The sequence below is a fragment of the Saccostrea echinata genome, unplaced genomic scaffold, assembly GCF_033153115.1.
Source record: "Saccostrea echinata isolate AGI-Se365-2 ecotype Australia unplaced genomic scaffold, CSIRO_AGI_Sech_v1 ptg000014l, whole genome shotgun sequence".
NCBI lineage: Eukaryota > Metazoa > Mollusca > Bivalvia > Ostreida > Ostreidae > Saccostrea > Saccostrea echinata.
The window spans coordinates 3447413-3473388 of NW_026889763.1; the positions used below are offsets into that span (position 1 = coordinate 3447413).

General features: G+C 34.8%; 1 protein-coding gene across 1 annotated transcript in view; it reads right to left on the bottom strand.

The window, feature by feature from the left end:
• LOC133187001 (SCO-spondin-like) overlaps positions 1–25976 on the bottom strand; it is an 88098-nt gene that overhangs the window by 50023 nt on the left and 12099 nt on the right. Inside the window, 10 exon segments of the mRNA XM_061322377.1 lie at positions 421–586; positions 890–1060; positions 4098–4268; positions 6749–6919; positions 20830–20943; positions 21313–21423; positions 22682–22840; positions 23133–23246; positions 23598–23708; positions 24240–24404. Coding sequence (XP_061178361.1) covers positions 421–586; positions 890–1060; positions 4098–4268; positions 6749–6919; positions 20830–20943; positions 21313–21423; positions 22682–22840; positions 23133–23246; positions 23598–23708; positions 24240–24404 — 1453 coding nt within the window.

Sequence of the window (25976 nt, forward strand, 5' to 3'; positions counted from 1 at the left end):
TAACATTAATTGATATTTGTTTAGGTGATTTTAGCATTAGGCCATAGAACAAGTAGGTGAGAATTTTTATCGCGACTAAAGAGTAACTTTCCTTGAGTGGGCTCTTTTTTCGTGGAAGTTTGATATAGCCCAATTCTCGCGAGTTTTGGGGTTACAATATTCTCGAATTCACAAACATTATAACCTCATACAATACTCACAACTCATCTTTAACTTTTGTCAAATCGAGTGTACGTGATATGTACGTGATAAATCTCTTGCTTTTTTTACTCACACTTCCTTCTTCCAACAAAATCAACTATTCCAGTCATTTCCAGGATGTTGCGCTCAGATTGTATCTCCAATACTAAAGAGTTCCTATACAAAAGCTATTGCTAATATTTACTCACTTGTTGATAGGTGCCCGCAGGAACAGTAGGGCAGTCGTCTGGGTTACAGTCTCCAAAGTCTCCGGAGTCTCCGCTACACTCTTTTCCGCCATTGGCAGGCTTCGGGTTATCACATGTCCTAGATCTTGACCTTCTACCTCCGCCACAACTCTTGCTACAACTTCCCCATTGTGACCAGTTGGTCCAGGCACCGTCAACTATTACATTCATAGTTATAAACTATTCAGATGAATGGTCAAATAGACAAAACATCCGAGAAGGTCAATGATTAAAATGTAACACAGAATAATATAGTTTTCAAAAGATGCCAGTTTTGGAAGAGTTATTTCCGGTTAACTGCCATATTGGAGGTCAACATCCTACATTATTTTCATTCAAAGTTGTCAATTTTAATGTGTTTTTTTTAAAGCATTTGGTAAAAAGCATCCAATTTACATCAATTTCTATATCAAATTTGAAAGTTTATCAGTTTTACTTTTGATATCCAAGCAATGACTTACTTATGCAGACTTGAGTGTTACAGTCCTGGGAGCTTGTGCTTAGTCCTGGACACGAGGCGCCGCCATGTTGAGGGGTCGGGTTTGTGCACGTCCTGTCACGACTCTGAGTTCCTCCTCCACAAGTAACAGAACAAGTCTTCCATGATCCCCAATTCGCCCAAGCTCCATCAACTAGTAATGATAAAATTCTTGTTAAATTTACACAATTCTTTGCCTTATATAATCATTAATATTTCCATTTCTCATAAAAAATGAAGAAAAACCAAATAATTATCTTGAAAGTTGTACATGTCGTAATTCTTGTAGATTTTGTCTCATCTCAAATTGACAAGACTAAAAAATCACTCTACATTTTAACTGATATTAAGAGGCAGTCCACCGAAAAACCAGGCAGTATTGTATTAATAGGCGGCACATCGAATGTGAGGAATATTTGATATTTTATTAAAAACAATATCAATGTAGCCCAAAAGGAATAATGTAATTGAAGATTTGTTTGATAATTGTTTATTTAGTAAAATATCCTTGTGTTTTGTGTTTTTGAATGCCCCTATATAAACCATTGAATGTAGGTCAGAAACAAAGAACTGTAATTTCTAATACATTTTTAACAGGACTATAATTCACACTTGACTAAATCTAGAAATATTTCAACTTTTTGTTTAAAAAATAAAATCGGTGGGAAAAACACTTTTGATAGTAGTTTTCTGGCAAAATATAAGGACGTTTTTATAAAATTTTGCGATGCAAGAGTTATCTCCCGTGGCATCGGTAAATCTGCTCAACACCTTTTTATCAGAATCCTAGTGAAATATTTAGAATCGATACACTAAAGAAAATAATTAAACAAAAAACTAAATAATTCATTTTCAAAATATAATTCATTTTCGCCTCCAGACGTAATATTTAGATTAAAATTGGCTCTGTTATCAGGTTAAATCCACGTTTCCATTGATGTATCAGTGACGTCATATACCTGACTAATATTGCGTCACAATGAAATAGTTACAAGTTTCTAGAGAAGTTTGTAAATTCTTTGCGTAAAAGTGTAAAGAAAAAGCTTTTTAAAAAAATGATTTCTCTTTTTCTGTTTAATTACTCTTCAGAGTGCATTATTCTAAATGTTAAATAATATTTTAATATCAAAATGTATTTTATACACGGGCGGCGTCTCAGCTAGATGACGTTTTGATAAGTAATTTTATACATGTCTGAGAACTATTTTTTAAAACTGATTTACTAGGATATGCGTAAAAATAATTAATGAAGTGTTTATCATGAACATTTCTTATAAAATTGGGAATCAATGATGAATGTTTTAGATTTACGCAACACTTAATTCAACGAAGTTGAGATGTTTACTTCATGATATTTGTAAAAACTTAAATATATTTATCTATGCAGCCAAATCAAAATAAACAATCCGAAGTACGATTAAAAATGAGAAGAAAAAAAAACCTGAAAAATAAGTTATAAAAATATATTTATTGAGTTAAACTACTGTTGAACTCCCCACTATAATTTGGCACTAAAACGGAAGATGGTTTAGTGAAACATTTCGGTTTTTTTTTCTTATTTTACTTATTTATTTTTTTAATTTGGCGATTGAAACAATCACACACTCACATTTAATATGGAGTTTAAACATGTGACTATGTTGGCCAATTCTTAAATGTTTTCACGTTCATGAAACCAATTTTTAAAAATAATGATGTCATGACCCCCCCCCCTCCCCCTGCTTTTTGCTTGCGATTTATCGGCTCTTGAATAATGATACTATATATGAAAGAACTTATTTTTTTATTTATATAAAATCAAATTTTGTAAAAGAGGAAAAGGCTTTACAGATGACAGGTAAGAAAAAACTTGGATAAAGTCGAGACTGTACACATAAAAATATTTCCTGTATTTAGGCAAATTTAATTTCGCCACTGATAGAATTTACTCTTTAATTCCTGAGGAAATAAAAAAGAAATTTTACTTGGAAATAAGATAAATAATAAGGCTAGAAAGCTGTCTGCTCTCATTTGTTGCATAATGCATATACAAATACTTTTTTTTTAAAATACCGAGTATCTATTAAGAATTCAATCAGATGTTTTACATGTAATCTTCATGTACGTAAAAGACATTAGTAATTTAAATAATATATAAATTTGAATCTATGGTTACACTCATTTAAAAACAGTTAACTGACTGAAAAGAAATAAAATACAAGCATATTTTTCTGATAAATTAAAATGAAAAGCCAAATTTAGGAAATGTTTCTAAATTTACAGTAAAAACCGATCCCAATCCGATCGAAAATAATGCAAAATTAACAAATTTATCAAACTAAAGGCACCTGCCACTTATATAACATGTTAAAAAAATAAATCAAGTAAGTTTTTACTCATATTACAACAAAAGAGCCAAATTTAACATTACAATTATAGTATTTTTTTTCTTTATATAATTCCGGTCGGGATCGGTTTCATTTGGGAAAATTATTAAAAAAAAAAAAAGAGGTAAATTTGACTCCTTTTATTTCTTTCAATATACCTGTTCCCACTGATTTTATTGAGTGATTCAAAAGTTTGTACTTTGTATTCATAATAACATAAGAAAAAAAAATCTGTCCTTGTAATGTATTGGGTTTTATAACGTAATGAAAATTGGATACTGAATTCAAAAAGTTACTTGCTTAACTCAAATTTGGACCATATAATTTTTTCTAAAGAAGTATAAATTGGAGTCTTATTCATTAATAAAATAAAAGATAAGAGTCTATGCTATAAATAATATTCATCGACACATCCAGCTTTTGAGTATCTGTTACATATAAAACAAAATAAAAACGTAGTAATTTTTTTTACCCTTATGTTGACCTTTTTGCACTTAAAATTAAGCATTTACCAAAAATAGGACTAGAGGAGCACTAAAATTTTTTTAATGTTGTCATGTGTAAACACTTGCTTTAATAAGTCTACATGCAAAAAATAATTAAAATCCATGACATGCGATGTGCCACCCATTGCCTGGTTTTTCGGTGGACTGCCTCTTAATAGATACATTAATGAATATACATGTAGTATGACTAAAGATACCAAAAAGGTTAATATATTATATAATCAATTATTCAATTAAGAGGCAAAAAGTTTAAGTTGTATTAGTTTTCATTTGATATTTTGTGAATGCAATGAGGCAATTTTTTTTATTTGTAACGTACTTGGACAAGGATTGGTGTTGCAGGTTTGGCTGGAGTCGGTACTTCCGGGACAAGCAGCTCCGCCATATTGAGGTGCAGGGTTTGTGCACGTTCTCTTTCGTCCCTGTCTTCCTCCGCCGCACGTTACCGAGCACGTGTCCCATTGTCCCCAAGATGCCCAGACTCCATCAACTTTAATAAATAGAAAGTGCAATTGCAACTTATATTTAAATATTTTTCTCCAACGAAATAAGACTAGGTGAAATGTTGCTTACTTGGACAGTTATGCGTGTTGCACCTCTGTGTTGATGAGGAAAAGTCCCTGCAATTGGCTCCGCCATATTGTGGTGCAGGATTAGTACATGTGCGGCTTCTTGTTTGTATACCGCCACCACACGTTTCAGTGCACGTGCCCCAATTGCCCCATCCCGCCCATTCTCCATCAACTGGAAGCAATTAAATATCTGTATATGTCTGTATCTTAAAAAATTACGATGTAGAATGTATATCAAACAAAAGTATACATGTAGTTTCCCAAGTAATTTCCAAATAAAATGTCTCAACACTACAGATACTCAAAATGATAAGTACATTAATTTTAAGTTTTTATCATCTATGTAATGTTAGTTCATTTAACAACATATCAAAGTTTGCAAAGTGCCAGGTCTCCAACCTCAAATTATTTTATGAAATGGGTCACTGAAGCAAAATTCTCAAACTCACTGGGGCAGTGATGTGTGTTGCAGGTTGTTCGGCTGTCTTTGGACCCAGGACAGTCTGCACCTAGATACTGAGGCCTAGGGTTGGTGCATGTTCTCGACCTGTCTTTGGTGCCACCACCGCACGTGACAGTACAAGTGGTCCAGGCTGCCCAGGCCGCCCAACCGCCGTCAACTAAACATAAAAGAGATGTACACATTGTAAAACATCAAATGAAAACTGAGACGCTCATGGGTTGCAATATAAAACAGGTCTTAAATTTAATGTTAAAAAAGTACATGTATTGATATTTATCAACATGAAATGAAAAAAATAATGTTTGGGCAAAATAAAAAATATTTCGATAATAATAATTAAAAAAAAAATCACATTGTCTGTTCCAATAACTATACAAATTCGTAGTGAAAACATCATTTTTGGGGTAAAAAAAACCTCAGAAAAACGCCGAGATCAGAACTTACTTGGACAATGATGCGTGTTACAGTCTGTTCTGCTAGAACCCGATCCGGCACAATCTCTGCCAAGGTACTTTGGGGCGGGGTTAGTACACGTCCTTGATCTGTCCTTCTTACCGCCCCCACAAGTCACCGTACAGGATCCCCATCTACCCCAAGCCGCCCAGTTTCCATGAACTAAATGTATATTTTCTCATTAAATCACCAATTACCTTCATATAACGTTCAGCACCGTTGTGAAGGGGGGGGGGGGGGGTGGTCGTGCCCCCATAAATTTGATACATATGTAAGACTCCAAAGTCCCATGGTGACGCCAAAGTCTGATTATCTGGTGTTGATATCGACGGCAATGTCAGATGGTCAAGCTTAAGTCCGATTGTTCGTTTCCTATGAAACAAGCTGCGCTAAAGTGCGATGGTCTGATAAACCAAAGTCCGATAGTGCGGAGAAACAAACAATCAACTTTTGTGAGGTACGTCACAATATTCCGACATCAAACTTTGACGCCTTTGTCAAGCATTCAAAAGCCAACAATTTAGGATTAAGTTTTCGCATACAATTTGGTTAGTGCTTGCACCCACCTGAGATATTAGGTAATGTCCTTGCACACACTTGACTGTAGTGTCTGATTTTACTTGCACCCTACTGCACTGCTTATGGGATAGCAACGCACCCAACCGAGAGATTTTTGGGTTAGTCCTTTTACATTGAATAGGGTTAGTCTCGCACCCACCAAAGAGATTTTGGGTAGGTCCTTGAAAACTATTTGACTGATCAGGGTTAGTCTTGCTCCCATCCATGCAAAATATCTACTAGGTCAGTTGTTCCACACTTTTCGACTTAATAGAATTCAACTTGTAACCCCTCCCCCCTTTCCCCCCGAGGGGTTTGGGTTAACCTCGCACCCACTTGAGAAATTAGGGTTAGTGTATTTTAATAAGAAATACAATCTACAATCTAATCATACGTATTTATCTAAAATCATTAGACTTTCCAGTGGCACGACTTTGCACTTTGGAACATTGATACCGAACATCGGACTCTAGCATGTCACGCCATCGGACTTTGGCGACTGCATGTGAGCCATTGGGGTTTTGCGTAGACAATCGGACTTTGGTGTGACCATCGGGCTTTGGTGTCCCAGCGCACTTTGGAGTCCTACATATATACTATGCAACAGAAAGCTAATTTACGGATCGGACATTTCTTCCTACGGCCCTGTTCATCATAATAAAATTGTTTTGACATCTCGTTTTCCTTTCCTCAAAGTAAATAAACCTTATGGATCATATTAGATTAAAAAAAAATCACCTTTACATACAAATTATCATCAAGAAGTGATAGAATTAGGTAGTAATCAACTTTAACTTCATGAGAAAAATGTATTAGAGAGAAAATTTAATGCTCTTTATCAAGTTAATTTTTGAAATACAGAGCCATAAACAATCTTAACTATAAGAGAAAACACTGTATGCTTAAAAATCAGAATCATCTTACTTGGGCAATTGTGTGTGTTACAAGAAGTACTACTGCTGCTGGACCCAGGACAATTATTTCCGCCGTACTGTGGGGCAGGGTTATTACACTGTCTGCTTCTGGTCTTCGTTCCTCCGGCACATGATTTGGTACAGGAACCATAACTTCCCCACCTACCCCAACCTCCATGGACTATAAAGCGATTTTTGAGAAAACAAAATTATTTCTTTTTCTGTCGCCTGCATAGCATTATAGAGTATAGACATACCAATAGGTGTCTAATTTGTTTTCTGTCTATCAATCCTGCCGTCCTGCTTGCGTAGTATATGTCATATTGTAAATCCTGAATTAACCGACTGGAAGTCAAAAGAAACTTTGTATTTATTGACAAAGGTTTGTTTTGTTTGTTTGTTGTTTAACGTCCATCTCGAGAATGTTTCACTCGTATGGAGACGCCACCACTTGCCGGTGGAAGGCTGCAAATTTATTCCTATACTCGGAACTTAGGACCATTGAGCAGTGAGGGATCTTTTTCGTGCCAACACCTACTGCAACATGGGACCTCGGTTTATACGGTCTCATCCGAAGGACCGGTCTCCATGTCCTGCAGTGGATTCGAACCCACGATGTTAGGATCAACTCCTTTCTCCGTGACTTTAGAGTAAACGCTCTTACCACTGCGTCACGCAGGCGACTATTGGCAAAGGTAATTTCAAAATTTACAATATGACAGTAATCTCCTGCAAACGACAAAGGTATCCCTCGAATATACTCGTTTGTTTCGATTTCCTTTTTCACAATATACTGTATGTTTAATGTACACTGATTTCATGCAAATTCGATCAGAACTTTTGCTAATTGTAGGAACACTTTAAAGTGAAGAACAATCCCCCCCCCCCAAAAGTTTTCGCTCTAATCAATTTTTAAACTTCTCAAATATGTACGTAATACTGCATGTGGTAGGCTAAGTACAATTACTTAATATTACACAATACAGTTTACACGGGTGATATCAAGAAATAATAAAAGAAAAATCTTTCTCATTTATAGTATCTCAGAAAACATTTAATATATGAAAAATCAGATTTTTCTTACTTGGGCAATTGTGTGTGTTACAAGAAGTGCTACTGGTGCTGGATCCAGGACAATTATTTCCGCCGTACCGTGGGGCAGGGTTATTACACTGTCTGCTTCTCGTCTTCGTTCCTCCGGCACATGATCTGGTACAGGAACCATAACTTCCCCACCTACCCCAACCTCCATGGACTAAAAAGAAATATTCAAATAAAAATTATCTGTCACCGGCATTGGAATTAATTTGTTCGTTTTTTGTCCTTCCAGGCATACGCATACCCAACAAATTTCACTCTTTTTTATTTCAAGGACAAATTTTCCTTTTCACTAGAAACATGTAGTTTACATGGATTTTTTTTTCGAATGTAGGAATACTTAAAAAGGAAATATTTTTTTTCGGAATATTTGTTCTACAAAGTGAAAACAATTACTCCCAAACGAAGTTTGAGGAGGGCCAGCGTATAATCATCAGGTTTGATGGAACGCTGTATTATGTAGATGTAGATGTAGATGTAGAAGTGATATTACATGTGACAACACAAATAAAATGTCTTAATGCTACATGCAAGTTCAATCCTACACTAGGTATCCAATTCCTTTTCAGTTGTCATGTTGTAAATTTTGTATTTACTACAACCTGGTAAATTCAAAATTTACAACATGACAACGTGTTCTGCGTAAACTTACATGGTACAGCGATAAATTTTGCTTGTGTTAATAGCTTATAGGGCGTTTACATATGGTCAAAATGTATATTTTGATTGTACGTTACCTGTAAGACAGAAAAGGGGTACATACAAATTATAACAATTGAACAACTAACATTGGTATGCAACTCGGCCGATAACAAAGTTAGTGAGTAAATTAGTAAGTACATGTAAAGTAAGTAAGTACTAAGTAGATAAGAATTTAACCTTCATTGTACATATAAGAAAAAGAAAATTCAACTAGAGCAGAGCTCGTTGCAAAGCAACGAGTAGGTCTTCCGTTGGAGCTGCGAACAGGAAGAAGTGACCTTGAGTCAAGGTCATGCCACATTCTAAGGTTATAAGCAATCTTGTAAGGGGTATCAACTTGCAATGTCTCACCAGTAGAAAGACAGTTAAGGAATGTTGTTTCTCCGTTGATGACCTTGAACTCGTTCAAATGACCTTGCATCAAACCATGACACACTCTGGTTATAAGCAAACCCCATCTTTGTGTTACCGACTCGACAAGTTAACACATGTTCTTTCAGACCATTCATCCAGTCAAAACATTCTTTCCTTAGTGACCCTAAATTTAATCAACATGGCCGTAGGAACCGAGGGAGGGGGGGGGGGCGTGCCCCCAATAATTTTGCCGATATATAGATTACTATAGTAGACATAGATACTATAGCTTGTGCCACCTCGATAGAAACGTCTGATAACCTTCTTTTTTTTGCTTGTCAAGGAATTTTTGGTAGTTGGTGACCTTTTTTTTGCTTGTCAGGAAATTTATGGTAGTAGTGCCCCCTCAACTGTCAACTGAAAATGTATGGCTGTGCCCCCCCCCCCCAAAAAAAAAAACCTCTGAATTTGCTTCCTATGGGCCTGATCAAGGCAATGATACACTCTGTATGATATCAGCGATACCCTTTTGTGTGTTTCGCAGTTGACAAGTTCACAGTTTGCATTTATTGCATGATAGTGAGGGAGACATGAAGATTTCTTCGCCCATAAAAAATCATATTCCCCGAGGGCAACTTGAAGATTTCTTCGCCCATGAAAAATCATACTCCCCGAAGGCAACGCCCGAGAGAAATATGATTTTTCATTTGCGAAGAAATCTTTATGTCTCCCTCACTATTATGCAATAAATTGTTTATAATACCGAATTAACCAAAATGCAGGAATTACAAAGGAGATCCAATGAATAAAGCAAACATGCATTTGATGAGAACGATATGAAAGAGATGTAAGTTACAGGTACACCAATAGCCTCGTTTCATTAAAAAAAAAATCCTACGTGACAAGTTTGTGTGATCACACCAGTAACATTCAAACACCATTACATTTTTACACATTTAAATCGACACAATCAATCAACGATAATATGCTGACGGTGCGACCGTTGGGCGAGTGCATTGTTCACTTAATTTTAAGATCCACCTCTTCAAACAGCACGAGACATTTGGAACGTCTAGACTGTGACGTCTCATGACGTACAGTCCCTGAAACGTTCTACTTTCCCATTTTTCCGTTCGCTCACCGTTCGTTCACCGTTCGTTCAGCGTGCGTTCACCGTTCGTTCACCGTGCGTTCACCGTTCGCTCTCCGTTCACTGTTTTGCGTTCACCGTTCACCGTGCGCTCGCGTTCACCGTTCACAAAGCGTTCAGCGTTCGCTCTTCGTTCCGTTCACTTTGCGTTCACCTTGCGTTCACCGTTCACCTATCGTTCAGTTTTCATTGTCATTCGGAACTCCGAAGTGAAAGGACTTATCTTTTTGTAGTTAAGGAGTTACAGGTTTTTTTAATTTATTAACTAACATATCGTATTTGAAGAATAATTATTTCATGAGGAAAAATATCTACGATGTATATTTTTATTATTCTAACTTAGCTGTTAGGTTATTTATTAAATTACTCTGGAAAATAAATGTTGTTACAAACACATCCTGTACCTATGTAGAACGATGCTGAAATATTAAATTTAACTAAGGGCAATGTGCAAATACTTCAAGCACTGCAACATTTTGTTGTTTTGTTAAAGACGACAAATCGTTAATGGAGATATAATTATTCAAGTCAAATAATTACGCAGCAAAATTACGAAAATATTTATTTCTAATACGTTTTTTTTCAATTACTACAGAAAATATAATAGAACTAGTTCTGAGAGTTATACATAGTACTGCGGATATCCTGTCAATTTATTATCTTTAGAACGAATTAAATTGATAGTGTGGTTAAAGGAAATATTTATTTAAAATGTAATGCACTACAGAATTTCTCTACTGTAATATGTAAAGTCTATAGTTATAGAGAAAAAAAAATCTTTCTTCACCGTAACTTTATATGTTTGCCATTCGATATGATTAATACCCCCCCCTTTCCCCCTAAATCGGTGACTTAGTCAGTACCGTATTTTCAGAATATTTTAATTAACATTAAAAAAAAAGCTACGGTCTTTTTTAGAACAAAAATTTCAGTCTCAAAACAAACATGCATCTTAAAAAAGTCACAAAACAATAGTAGATCAAAATGTACACGTGTCGGCGGTGGTATTTGAAATTGGCAGAGAGTATGTTTCACATTCAAGTGTTAATGCCCAATGTATTTACTAATTTATTATTCAAATGTTGGAATCAAATCTAGAAATGATAATAATAAATGTTATAACTTGTTGGAAATACTCGCACTTCGTCTTCGATGTGACGAAACTTTCACACCTGCACACCTGCACAGTGTCGAATGATTTTGATTGACAGGACAAGCACGTGGAGTTCGTGTGAACTTGAAGCAGGAAAATAAAAAGGAGTATGACTGTCAAACAAATGGATATGATTTGTTGATAAAAAAAAAAAGTTACTTTCACTGTCTGATATATTTAGAAAAAAAATTTCAGAGTTTTTGTTTGATATAGGTACAAACATTTGGTGAAGCCTGAAAGGAGGGGGGGGGGGCTAAAACTGAATATTACTCTCTCTCTCTCTCTCTCTCTTTCATTTGTCTGTTTAATAAAAACTATAACACCATATTACTTAACTATCAAGTTCTGAAAATTGAATGTATAACAATAATATGAATATGTATCTTTGTATCATCTTGTCCGAGTATAATCACGGCCATCTAGAGATACATGTAGACGTCTGCTCAATAAATCATAATGAATAATAGAAATGACACATAATATATTATTGTATTAAAAGTTTAAAATATGAGCGTATAAATGTAATTATTTTTTTTTTTCATAACTTTACACTAAATCGCCTTGACACGGAGATATTTATATATGAATATAAGTTACAACGGCTTTAATTCATTCTATAAATCATAAGTTTTCTCTGATTTGTTATCATATAAGAATAAACATTTTTATTTTCCAAATAAAAACAATATCTTTTATACTTCAGCGTTCGGCAACAATTGCAATGTTTTAATGCGATAAAAATCGTGTGATTAAAAACTTACCGGTAATGTGCATGCACCGTCTTTCTTAGGACAATTTTGGAGAATTCATTTTATTGACTTATTTATTCATTCATTTATTTGTTTACTTATTTATTATTTGGTTTTTTTTGGTGTGTTTTTTTATTGGCACCTGACATTATAATACAATAAAATAGTTTCAATGCAAGGAAAAGATCAGAGGCATTCCGAATATATCGTTCATCTTGCGTTCACCGTTCGTTCACCGTTCACTTTGCGTTCGCGTTTGCGCTCCGTTCGCGTTCTGCGTTCGCTCACCGTTCACCGTTCACACATCGTTCACCAAGTTGCGTTCAGCGTTCACACATCGTTCACTCACCGTTCGCTCTGCGTTCGTTCAGCGTTCGTTCACCGTTCGTTCAGCGTTCGCTCACCGTTCAAGTGGGAAAGTAGAACGTTTCAGGGACTGTATGTTAGCTGTATTTCCATAAACGAATTTTGAAAAGTGCAAACATTTTAATAAAGAACGTTTAATCTAATATCTGTATGCAATTCCATTAATTAAGGTGATTTTTTGGGGTGAATTTTTAGTTGTTGTTACCGCGCGAACGAAGTTAGCAGCGTCGCTATAAACAATCTAACTCCTCACTCGTTTAATTGTGACGTCACAATCGTGAAACACGACGTTTTGTTGCAGGGCAAACATGATGGACACGTGACATTCTCGGCCAATCAAATTCTATTTTACTAGTGATTTTTCACTTGTAAGCTAGTTTTCACAGAGGTATAATAAACGTTTTTTTAGACCATACATCGAAATAAATTATCATAATTTCTATAGTCGTAATTTATTAGGTTCAACTCACTGCTTTAAAGGATCATTGTAAATGTTTTATGCCCAATTTGGATACTGAACAACATGTGATTTTTGAAACACTGATGCCCCCATATGGCATCTTATGGCAAAAGTTAAAAGTTTCTCAAATGCAAGTCAAACTCCATGGTCAAGATCAAAAGATAAAAAAAAAATGTTATTACCCAAATAAAGGTCTTGAACAAAGAATATACTGTGAAATATATACTTGTATGAAAGCCACAGCAGCAACAGTTTAAAAGTTATGGCCAAGGTTAATTTCTTTAAAAGGTCAAACTCCAAGGTCAAGGGAACATAATTGTTTGTACTTGAGGGAAGGTCTTAATTGTTACAAGGAATACACATGTGGTATTAAAAAAGCCTTAGCACCAACTGTTCAAAAGTTAAAACCAAGGTTAAAGTTTTTCAAAAGTAGGACATAATCAAAGGTCAAGGTAAAATGGTCAAAATTAAAGGTATACAATGACAGGCCTTGTCACAAGAAAATTACCTATGTAATATAAAAGCCCTAGTACTAGTCATTCAAAAGTTATTGTCAAGGCTAAAGTTGTTTAAAAGTTGGTCAAACTCCAAGGTCAAGGTCAAATGGTCAAACATATTTATACCCAAGGAGGAGACTTATCACAAGGGATACAGATGTGAAGTATAAAAGCCATAGCACCAACTGTTCAAAAGTTTTGGCCAAATTATAGTTTGGTAAAATTTTGCGAAAGAGGATCAAACTCCAAGTTCAAGGTCAAGAGGTCAAATATGTTGGTACCTGAAGGAAGTCCTTGTTACTAGGAATACACATAAGAAATATGAAAGCAGTAGTTCCAACCAATCAAATTTTATGGGCATAGTTAAAGTTTTTGCGGACAAAGAGGCTAACACAGTCTAACAGACAAATAGACAGGTGGACAGGACAAAAACTGTATGCCCCCCGGATCTTCGATTACAGTAGCATAATAAAATGTCGGCGTCTTTAGGTTTTCGCATTGGCCTTAAATCTGAAAATCCAACGGATTACAAGGTGCATTACGATACGCTTTCACATCATGTTCTATAACCCAGAGCATATTGTCTGCAAAGATAAATATTTAATTCAGTATTTAATTAGCTATGCATAATTATCTATGTTGTTTTAAAAAGGAAATATAAAAAAAAATATTTGTTTTATATTTTTCGATGTAGAGATATACAGAAAATGTTTTCCAATTTTAAGTCCTATCGCAATACACATTTTAAAAAAAAGTGTGTGTTGGAGGGGGGGGGGGGTCATTACATTTTTGCTGGGATTCGCCTATGTATGATCGTAGAGAAACAAAGAGTGGGGAGGGTGCAAGCAGCAACTAAATCAAAATTTACATATTAAAACTACAACAAAAGACTATTTTCAGAAGGTCTGCCACCCCCCCCCCCCCCGTACAATCCGTACAACGGACCTGTGAGAAAAATACTGATCCTACATTCAGAGTCCCAGGGCACCAGGAAAGAGTGGCAAAAAGAGAATATCGGTTTATTTCAGTCTATAAGTCGAATCAAAATATCTTTTCCTCAAGAGTCTTCTTTCTTTGAGTTCTTCCCAGTGATCGTGTGATTTATTTCATTTAATTTACGTTCTGTACTGGACTTGGAAAATGAGGACATCTTTAGGTTCCTGAGCTGGCCTTGAAGCCCGCAGAACAGATTTTCTGCTTTATGATAAATTCAAGTGATATGTAATACGGTATTAATTTTGTGTTGATTTTATTAATGTTAATTTCATCAAGAAATATGAAAAATTAATGTTTTAACTATACATAGTGAGGCATTTTTTGTGTGGAACGATTATTTTGGGGTTTTCACGATTTTTTCATATGGTACACATGATGAGTAAGTGCAATAAATATAATTTGTGGGGTCTGTCCACAAGTACCTGTTGTCAAGCCCGTAGAAAACAATTACAGTTTTTTTTGGGAAGGGGGGGGGGGCAAATAGAAATTTCCACAGGTACTTGTACTCGATTTTTTCCTATGGTACACATGATGAATAAGTGTAATAAATATAATTTGTGGAAAAAAATGTCCAACAAACATTGGGGTTGAATTTGGGGGGGGGGGGGGGGGGATCCTGTCCACAAGTACCTGTGGAAATTTCTTGATACATAAACAGAATTTAAAAGCATGTATTAGACATCTTTTGAAGGGGAGAGGGCACGGCCGTAATTAAAAGTTATATAGAGACTAGGAAGGAATGAACTGTCATTAAATTTTGGTTAAGAACTATTACCTAAACTCTTCACTTTCACATTTTCAATTACAGATTCTTGTTTTTAAAAAGCTATACATGTACATTTATATGTATCTATTAGATGCATAAATTATGTTATTAATCATTTTATCTTAAAGGAAAAGTAAAAATCTCAATCAAACTTGTTCCGCATATTATGCTCTCTGATTCATTACTCAACAGATGCTTCATATACATGTAAGAAGGGAAGACTGCAGACTGCAGGTGTGATAAATTCACAGCATGCAGCTCCAGCCTTAATTCCAACTTTGTTCCAAAATATTATTATTCAACGCGAAAAATTAGAATTAGCCGATAGAATATTTTGAATCACTTCGGAAATGCTGCCGTAACACCAGACTGAGTTCACAATATCGAGTGATTTTGATTGACAGGTGTAGCGCCGTTGTGCATGGATTTCGTGTAACTATACATGTACTGCAGATTGTGGTTGAAAATAATAAACAAACAGATCTAAAGAAAAGATATTGTATACTATACATATATTTGTTAAGAACCAGTTCATTCATGAAACGAATTTAGTCGTATTATGTGGGCCCATGTTAGATTTGACAGGTTGATTTACTAGTAGAAATTCAATGGACCACCGTCATTTAGGGTATTCCGAATCACCCCGCACATCGCGACTCTCGGTAATTTACCTTACCGCTGTACCTCGCACGACACATGCACAGGTGTGACAACCAAACAGTCATTATTAGTAAGGTCTATACTTATTGCATACAACAAATAAAGAGGTAAACATAATGCGTTAACTAAAAGAATTAATTATTTTAATTCATTAACTTCCTATCCTTTTCGAAGAAAATGCCCGTGTAGAAACGTATTTCTCATCGATGTCGTGGCGTTGTTGGTGGATGAAACATGGCATATAAGGTATCGATAGAACGGCAATTTTATAAGCTTTTGTGAGTATTATTTGTTTTTTATAACACCTCAAAAATATACTAGTTATGGCCGCATTTGTAGCCCCCTACAGTTTCGAACCACGTGTGTACATGCCCCTAGCCAAATAAATTGCACACGCTACATGTATACTTGTTATATGTCAGATTATTATTTTTTTTTATAACATTGTTTTTCTTAAATGCAAGGGGTATGAAAGTAATGATTTGACAAAGCAAGAGCTATAATAAGACTATCCCGGGTCCCGGTATACACTTGATCAGTGTTGATCAATGTTCATATGTACGAGTACACGTATGCAAATAATTCGATAGCTTTTGAAGATTTCAACATACATTTTTGTAACACGCATATTTGTAATAACCACTTTATATACAAAACAAAATTTCATTTTCTTATATGGTAATATGGACGTCGTAATAGATCTGACTGAATGCTTGACATGCCTGTTTCAAAAACGTTTCCTAAGTTATCTTAAGATATGCCTAAGTTATAACTTTAGAAGTTCCTAAGATTTATCACAGCTGTATCACGAAACAATCTTATCTAAAAAAAAAATTTATAAGTCATTTCTTAAGTTGTGCCTTTAAGGACTAATAAAATAACATTCCCGCTCTATATACAACTCTCAGTATGGTATATATTTTTAGATTCAAAAAGAAAGGGTGCGAGGATTAGGGATTGCCCCCACTTTTAAAGGATTTGGCCACAAGTATGCTTAACATTGCGAAGTGTTTTGCTAGATCTAAGCATTCACAGACACACCCTTTCAAGCCATCTTCTCTTCCGAGCACACGATATTTGTATTTTAATTTTTAAACATTGTTCTAGGCGTTATACATTTACTTTATTTTGTTCTTATAAGGTATCTACATGTAAATAAAATTTTAAAATGAATGCTTCGTAGCGAACACATGCGAGTTTATATTTTTCAAACAATCTTTGCCAATTACTACACTGCATGTACATGCTAGTTGTTTGTGCGGTGTAGATCAACAATGTATTTCAACATCGAGGTGCCCGCGGCTCTCTGTGGCCACGTGTATGTAAACGAGGACTGGACTACAACACTTAAAGACACAAAGCGGCAGAGACGGATGAAACTGTTTGCTATATTACAAAGACTTGAATTATAGTACATGTATATTTGAAGGAATTTTTATTTATGTTAATGTTTATTTAATTCTATAAATAATAAATGGACATTCACAAGAGTGGTGGTAAAAATAATATGTGCGTAGCATGCGTAGTAATTACAATTATTTACCGAAGCCCCCATTCAATTACAATTGCAGATGAATTAAAATACAACAACACGGGATAGAGCAATACTTTTTTTAAATGTATTGTTGCGTGAACAGACAAAAACAGCGATTAAAATTCAAAATGATTTTTATGCACCAGTGTTTGGAATTAAGATTATAAAAGATCGGTAAAGTAATCTTACTGATTCGATATAATTAAAAACATAACTTTCCATTAATTAATAGCTCTTTGCACAAAATTGACATTATACGCGATCACAAATACTAGCTTTGTTTATGGCCACAGGTGGCTAGTACACTGGTGACCTCGATCAACAGCGTGGGATTCGCGCGTTGGGTTACATAACTAAACATCGAGCTGAACATGGAGACCGTAATATGCATACAGCTAATGATCGTGAATTATTCAATGCATACAGTTTAAAATCACTTACAAAGTTTGTTGTAATAATAAACGTAGAAAGATAGATTTAATATTCTCCGCTTTTGAACACTATTAACCTAATTTAAAAAAGAAGAAAAGAAAGACTAGTTGTAATAAATAATTTAATAGTGAACCATAAACCACGTTTTAAACCTTATTAAAAAGAAAATTAACATTAAATACCGCAGGGTATATTATTGATAGCAAGTCTGTTTAAGTTATACACATGAAGAGGTCTAATTTCCTTGCCGAATGAAAAACGTTACCTGTTTACCTGGCCTGCTTTCTAATACGTATTACGCAATACCCATGGTATACTCGAACAAAACAACATTTTCATTAGATCAAAAAGGTGTAAAAGAACAATTTTGTTCCCAAGATCCAGATCGAAATATTTACCGTTTTTGAGTTATAAAGCAAAAACTTTTAAGGGCCCAAGATCCCTAATCATAGGGGCCAGCCCCTTTTAAATAGTATAATATGAAAGCCCTTGCAATTATGCGCAACTTTTGTTCTACATGTCTTAACAAAATATTTCTAGTTTTCAAGATATAAAGGAAAATATGTCAAATTTTTTGCTGTTTTCCGCGTTCTAACTTTTGACCCCTCTCTAGCGCCATTTTTAATGCAAAAATCAAAAAAAAAAACCGATGTGCACAACTTCAATGCTTCCTCTTTTCAATTTCAAAGGGTTTTGTGCTCCAATTATAACCATTTCTGAGCCTTTGTCTGGAAATGGGAGGCATGCAAAATTCAATCAAAGGGGAATAACTCGTGAACAGAAGGTAATTTCCGAATTGTATTACGGTATTCTGACAGTGTTTTGTAAAGTCTAAAAGCTCTGAAAATTTGAACAAAATCTGTTTAAAAATGAGGAAGATATGAAGCGTCAAAGTTGGCGTCTAGGAAAAAAAAAAAAAAAGAATAATCTTAATCATCACAATCAGTAGAAGGTCTTCCGTTGGAAACGGAAGACCTTAATAACTATTACTGATCGAAACATTAGAATTTTTTCTAATTTTAATTATAACTGCATTTCTGGGAAATTTTTGATCACGTGATCACGAAATTACAAAACCCAAACCTTCAATGTACAGTTGAATGATTAATGAAATACTTACTGGGACAGTTATGTGTGTTACAGGACACAGTGTTGGTCGATGATCCGCCACAATTGTTTCCGCCATGTGCGGGGGCAGGGTTGTTACAAGATCGCCTCCTAGTTTTGGTGCCGCCTGCACAAGACCTAGTACAAGATCCATAGCCGCCCCAGTTACCCCAATTTCCGTGAACTGTAACGAGTGGATTTAAATATACAGTTGAACTTCGGGATCTCGAAAACTGATATCTCGAATACTATGGATATGTCGAAGTATAATGAAGTCCCAACCACATATTCCTTAAGTATTTAACCCTGGATATCTAAGATATGCTGATACATGTATCTTGAAGTTGTTTATATGTTTAAATTTTGATAGATAAATATTAAAGAACTCAAGACAAAGCGAAGCATTCCCTCGCAAAAGAGTGTATCGATTGATTAATATACATTCCGTTATACGCACGAATACACCCACTTCAACACTCGCAAACATGTTATATATAGAGTACTACATGTACTTATCACCTACTTCGTTGCAAAAGGATAAGAAAATAATAATGAATGAAAATGTTATGAATGGTTTATGTATGTACAATATACTACATGTTATCCCAAGCTCTCTTGTAATACATTACTATATGGTACACTGATTCTACATAAAATTTCATACAAAAAATTTTCTTCTCACAAATTAAAGACGTCAGAAGACGTACACGTATGTGATGTGGAGAAATGGGTCTACACTATTGAAGGAAAAGATCTTTATCATGTCAAAAACTTAAAATTATCGCATCATGATGCACATCGTGATGAAGGTCTTCATCCAAAAAAGCAAATTCCACTTTCAAATAGCTTCCGGGATAAAATCTGTGGTTGGGGATTACCTGAGATGAATACACGCCCTTCCTCAAAAAGCAACAAACGTGTTACCCATCCACTGAACCACTGCCCATTGGGCAAGCTTACAACAATCATCGGAAATCTTTTAACTTAACTGCCGCAATTTAAACGTAACAGGTATCAGTACATGCAGTATAAATATTTCTCATACCTGGACAACTATGGGTATTACAAGATACAGTGTGGGTGGATGATCCGGCACAGTTCCGTCCACCGTGAGCGGGGGCGGGATTGTTACAAGACCTTCTCCTTGTTTTGGTACCACTCCCACAAGATCTGGTACAAGAGCCATAACCTCCCCAACTGCCCCAATTTCCGTTCACTGCAAGGATAAAGCGAGCGATATAAAAATGTGTTCACTAATTTTGTAATGTACCGAAAATTGTTAGTATGCACTTTTGAAATTCATTGACACGTTTCAAAAGAGTTGAAAAAATAATAAACAAAAGTACATGTATAAAACGTTTTTTTGGTCCTTACAGACGACCCAGGAAAATTATCAGGGGTAGATAAATTTTCAGATTCTGGTGTAGTGATAAAAGTACTACATTCTCTATCCAGACTAGTCGCTCCGCTAAGCTCTCATGTGGGAATGTAATGGGAACGACAACCCTAGATAGAAAATGGCGGATAAAATCACACATTTTTTTAATATTCCGCAAAATTGAATCCCCTTTTGCTACATGTATGATTGGAGCTACATAGGGCATTTTGAATCCAACGGATTATAGCATGATTTATGACACCTTTCAAATGTTTTCGTCTCTGATAAAAAATTGATAAGAGAACATCAAATAAACTGCATGATAACTATCCTCTTTCTGTAATTAAGATAACAAATGTAACTCACCTGCGCATGAATGCGTGTTACAACTTCGTGAACTGGAAGAGGATCCAGCACAGTTTGACCCTCCATTAGACGGGGCCGGGTTGTTACAAGACCTTCGACGGGTCTGAGTACCTGAACCACAAGACCTGGTACAACCGCCATAGGATCCCCACGATCCCCAGTTTCCGTTAACTCTCGGTGCTGTATGAAAAGAAAATTGTACAGTACTACAAATTAACAGAAGTGTACAAAATATTTAGGTCATTGAAGTAGTCAAGAAATGGTCGCCACCTTTGGAAGAGGGTTTGCATGTTATCGCGACAATACGCCTTATTGTACTTTACCTGGTTTTTCACACATAGTGTAGATACTGGTGTGTGTGCATGGGAGATCATTCCATCCATTTCTGTTGGTCAAAACGTGTATACAATGTTCGCCCCCAGAGTTGTTTGGTTCGCCTAAAGAAAATTTTCATTTTTAACAATGGAATATTGTGACCTTACATAGAAATTCCTTTCACATCTCAAGCACAGATGTTAAGACAATAAAGAGGAAAAAATCGTGTTGAGTAGTGCTTTGCAATAAGAATATATGAAAATGAGTAAATCATTTAAGCAAAGAAATAAATCTTTTCTATATTAGGTTGGACTTGGCTAAATACATATACACACACAATACATTCACGGAATGCAGTTTTAAAAAGTAGTGGAACTATTGGACAAGATAAACACACGATCCTTCAATGACAGCCGCTTTATTACAAAACTGAAATATTCATTTGCATAAATGTACGTATTTCAATTCAATTTCTATCTAATCGAACAAACCTCTGTTCCACTTGGTGTAGGACCAGGACCGGGTTCCGCTGGCAAAGATCCAATATCCTTCTTTATTTCCGTCAATACCACTGGTCCACACGCTGTTTCCTCCAATTAAGCCTTAAATATATTTGTTTGAAATATAATATATGTACAAGTATTCCTCTTACAGAAAATTATCGGGAAATATGATTTTTCAAAAATATGACGAGCTCTGAGTAATGCCATCAACTGTACAGAAAAGACAATGACCAAAAACAAGAATCGAAACATCAATGGACGAATAAATTTTAATCTAAAAGAAAAAAATTCTTGCGCACAGATAGAAAACGTAAGGTTATATACACTGTAAAACTGTATTGATAACTCTTTGCATCTCTAAGTAATTGCATTAAAAGTAAGCTCTTCAGTACATAACATGCTACGATAAATTTATATTATGCTGTTCAGAGTGAACAGTGAAAGTAGTTTGTCGTGTTTTACAGGTTTGTACGTTTGATAGATGCCTCAGGTGGAACGCAGTGTGATCGACCGAAGTCGATAACAAATTCTAAAGTTAATTTATACTACAAGTACATGTATAGCTTTTTCAAAAAGCTTTGCCGTCTTTAGCAACAACCTTAAACTGTGTAAACTGACATATACCTATCAGGCTGTATTATTTTTAGTAATGAAGATTGGCTTTGTACTTCTTACAGACATTAGCTCTACCATTTAAATGAAAGAAAAAAAATAAACACAAATTTCAATGTTTGCTTGCAGAAAAGGACGTTTTCTTAATCATGAAAATATAGAAAAACTTAATAACAGTTGCTTTAAAAAATCAAAATGTCAGTTTTCATTTAGTGCAATTTTCTTTCGTTCGTTTCGTCGATTTTTTTAAAGATAGAAAATCTTGAAAAATTGTTAAGTCGTACGAAAATTAGAATCCGCAGAAAATTATTTCCCTGGCCTAGAACAGCTTTTCAACCAATGGAATAATGAAAATTTTCACATCATGCATTTTCTACCAATCACACAAGAACACAAGAGAGGAAGTACACAGTCCGAAGACTGTAAATTACTTCAAATCTGTATATCGTCTTCCAAGGAATTCCAAAATTAAAAAAAAACAAACAAAATTTCTAAAGCCTAAGAAAAAAAATATATTACATGTATTTGTTTACTATTACATGCCAATAAAAAGTAAGGGCCTGCAGGAAGGATTCTTGTGTTTTGTTCGTTTGTTTTGAACAATTATATATTTTTTTGTATAATAAATACAAGGATTGAATTGGTATGTACGACATCACACATATTTTTGTACATTTATGTGTCTTCTGCGCGTTCACTTGATTTTATCTGATGGTATAATTATTAGGTACGGCACTTTACCAACCTTCTATGTAGCTTTGTTCTCCGCTATCGTCAATGCTAACAAGATTTGCTCCATTATTCTGACACGTTCTCAGGGCTGTGATCCAGTTTGCTCTCCCATACATCCTGTAGCATCTGCCGCTCCTTTGATGCCAACCGCTACCACAGGTGGATGTTCCATCTACAAATTAAGATAAAATCCATGAAAGCAAACACACGGTTAAAAAGATTAGAGTAGACGGACTGGTCACTAAATAACCAACGAACTAGATAAATAAATAAATAAATAAATAATTTAAAATAAATAAAAGAAAATCATTTAGTAGTTTATTAATTGATCAAAAAAAAAAAAAAAAAAGGTGGCAAGTAATCTCTTTTGTGTTTTCATTTGCAGTTTGCAGATATTATAAACCCTCAGACTTTTAAAACTTCATTCACAGGTATGTAGTTCTAAAGAAAAGCTCACGACTTACGATGAATTTCACAAACATAAGCCAGGGCTCTGTTACAGGGCAAGTCGTTCCATCCTCTACGATTCTCATAGATCTGTACACAATGTTCGCCCCCACAACAGTTATTAGGCTCACCTGAAAAAAAAATCGTTGGATTTCTCTCAGCAAATTTCGGTCATTTCCGTACTGTATTGTCCGTATTTGTATAAGTTATACCTTCATCATGTTCATCAGAATTTCGAAAATTGACCGAGGTTTGCAAAACGTTGAAATAGATTGACTGATTATGAAAAAAAAACTTGGTAAAAATCCGATTTAAAAAAAAAGAAAATAACTAAATATTTGCCGATCAATTGAAACACGAAGTAAAAAAAAAAGTAATGTACTGTTGTTTTTTTAAATTAATTATTTAAGCTGTGGATCTGTAAAAAAAAAAAAAAAATCAATGTTTTTTTTTTTTATTCAAACACGCTTCGTGATAACAACCTCTATGCCACTTTGTGTAGGACCACTTTCCGTATCCGCTGTACCACGCATACGCCCCCTCGTAGTTCCGGTCTGATCCGCTGCTCCAGACTGTTGTTCCACCAATAAGACCTTTAGAAATATTGATATCGGAATATTAATATATTTAGATTAAAACATTCACGGGGTAACTTGATAACAGAATGCTGAAGAAATCATTCTCTTGGTACACCCTTACTTTCGAAATACATGTATGTTATTGTTCGCGACTTGATTACTAGTGGGTCATGGTCTGACTCAAGTTCAATCCTCCCCCATTACAATTTAAAAATCATATTGTATTACAAAGCTATTCTCAATCTATTTTAAGCTATTGTTAACTGTTAAGTGAAAAAAATACACAGAAAAACCTTCCCTTCAAAATTTTATATAAATTTCCATACAGTGTGGTTCTAATTGTATGATTTTTTTTTCTTTCTTGCACTATTTTTTTTTTATATAAATTGTTTTTATCATTTGATTCATTTCTTTTGTCCTCTTTGGTCATATACATGTATTCAATTGGTAGATGTACGTGAAAATTGTACAGCTCATGTTGTAACGAATCATTCCTTAGAAATCCATTTCAGTTTCTAAAATTAATACTCCGAGCATCAAAATCACCTTCTACAAAGGAGTTTTCTCCGGAAGTCTCGATGCTGACGAGATTTGCTCCGTAGCGTTGGCAATCCCTGGCCGCCACTGACCACTCTTTCCTACTGGTGAAGAGCTTGTAACAGTTGTTGCCATACTTTGACCATCCTCCCGGACAGCTAGCATAAGAACAGCCTACAATATTGAGAAATCTTAAAATTAAAATCTTTGTACTTTATACACTGCATGTAATATGTTGACGGTGCGACCGTTGGGGCGAGCGCATTGTTCACTTCATTTTAAGATCCGCCTCTTCAAACCGCACGAGACATTTGGAACGTCTAGACTGTGACGTCACATGACGTCGTATGTTACCTGCATTTCCATAAACAAAGTTTAAAAAGTGCAAATATTTTAACAAAGAACGTTTAATTAATCTACTATCTGCATGCAATAGCCATTAATTAAGGTGAGTTTATTTTTTGTGAAATTTTAGTTGTTGTCACCGCGTGAACGACGTTAGCAGCGAGAACAAGAAGCGATGCATTGTGGGTCAGAATTACTGCGGAAAAAAATTCTATTGAATGAATGTGCAGTAGTCCGAATTTTCTCTTCGCCCAGGCGTTGTCGTTAGAGCTCGCAGTGACGAGCGGCGCTTCGCGCCGCTCGCTGCGCTCGCTATAATTCCGATTTAGCCTGCAGTTTGCAGGTTTTGTGTTTTTCTTTTCAATGTTGCGGATTTTTTTTCTTCCGTCTTCATAAAAAAGTAAATTGATTCACATTGACAACTTCATAATACTACATCTTTTGAATTTTTTTTTATCTAAATGAACCTTTTCCAGAAAAAAAAAAGTTTTTATTTCCATGTGTACATTTTCTTTTAGAGAAAAACTAAAATTGTTGATTTTTGTTGTTGTTGTTTTTTTTTTTTAATGAATGTTAACACTAGATCTTGTTGTGTAGATAAATGTTGTGTTTAACGATATACATGTATCTTTAAAAATCCTATTCTAATTTAAAGTTTGTAAATTACTACAGCGTTACATCAGAAAGATCAATACGGTTACCAAAACCTATGAATAATGATTTTTCTTAATTTCTAAGACAGAGAATTATTTATTTATCCCTATATTTAGATCAGTCACAGTTTGAAAGTGCATCAATTGTACGTGCAACTTCCAAACTTCTTTTGAAAAAAAGGAGGGGGGGGGGGGCTAAACCAAATATAATCTCTATAAAACTAATTTAAATTTTAATAAATTCATTAATGACAGCATCCTATAGTTCTATATGTATATATTTCTAACCTTTTTTTAACATCATTATTATAATCTTATCTGTTTCAATTAATTCCTACACCTTTTTTTTGCTTGTAAAACTCTCTTAACCGTGCCCCCCCCCCCTTCTCCCAACCCAGCTTGTTTAAATATTATTACCTGTACTTGAATTTTGCTTACTTACCAGCTAAAAGAAGCAAGCAAAGAAGTGCAAAAATGTTGTTCGATGACAGCTTTTGCTCAATCTGTGAAATAAAAGACAGTTAAATTCTATTTCTTCACTGTGTAAAATCCATGTACCAGCACTTTCATTCCCGCTTTATTTGATACACAAACGTATCAATTGAATTTGCAATTTTGGAAAATAAAAGCCATTTCAAGTTAATCACAAAGAAAATAATATCACAACAATTAAAAAAAACAAAACAAGAAATAAATAAATAAATAAATGAATAAATAAAATAGAAAAATATAAAAGATGATAAAAAAC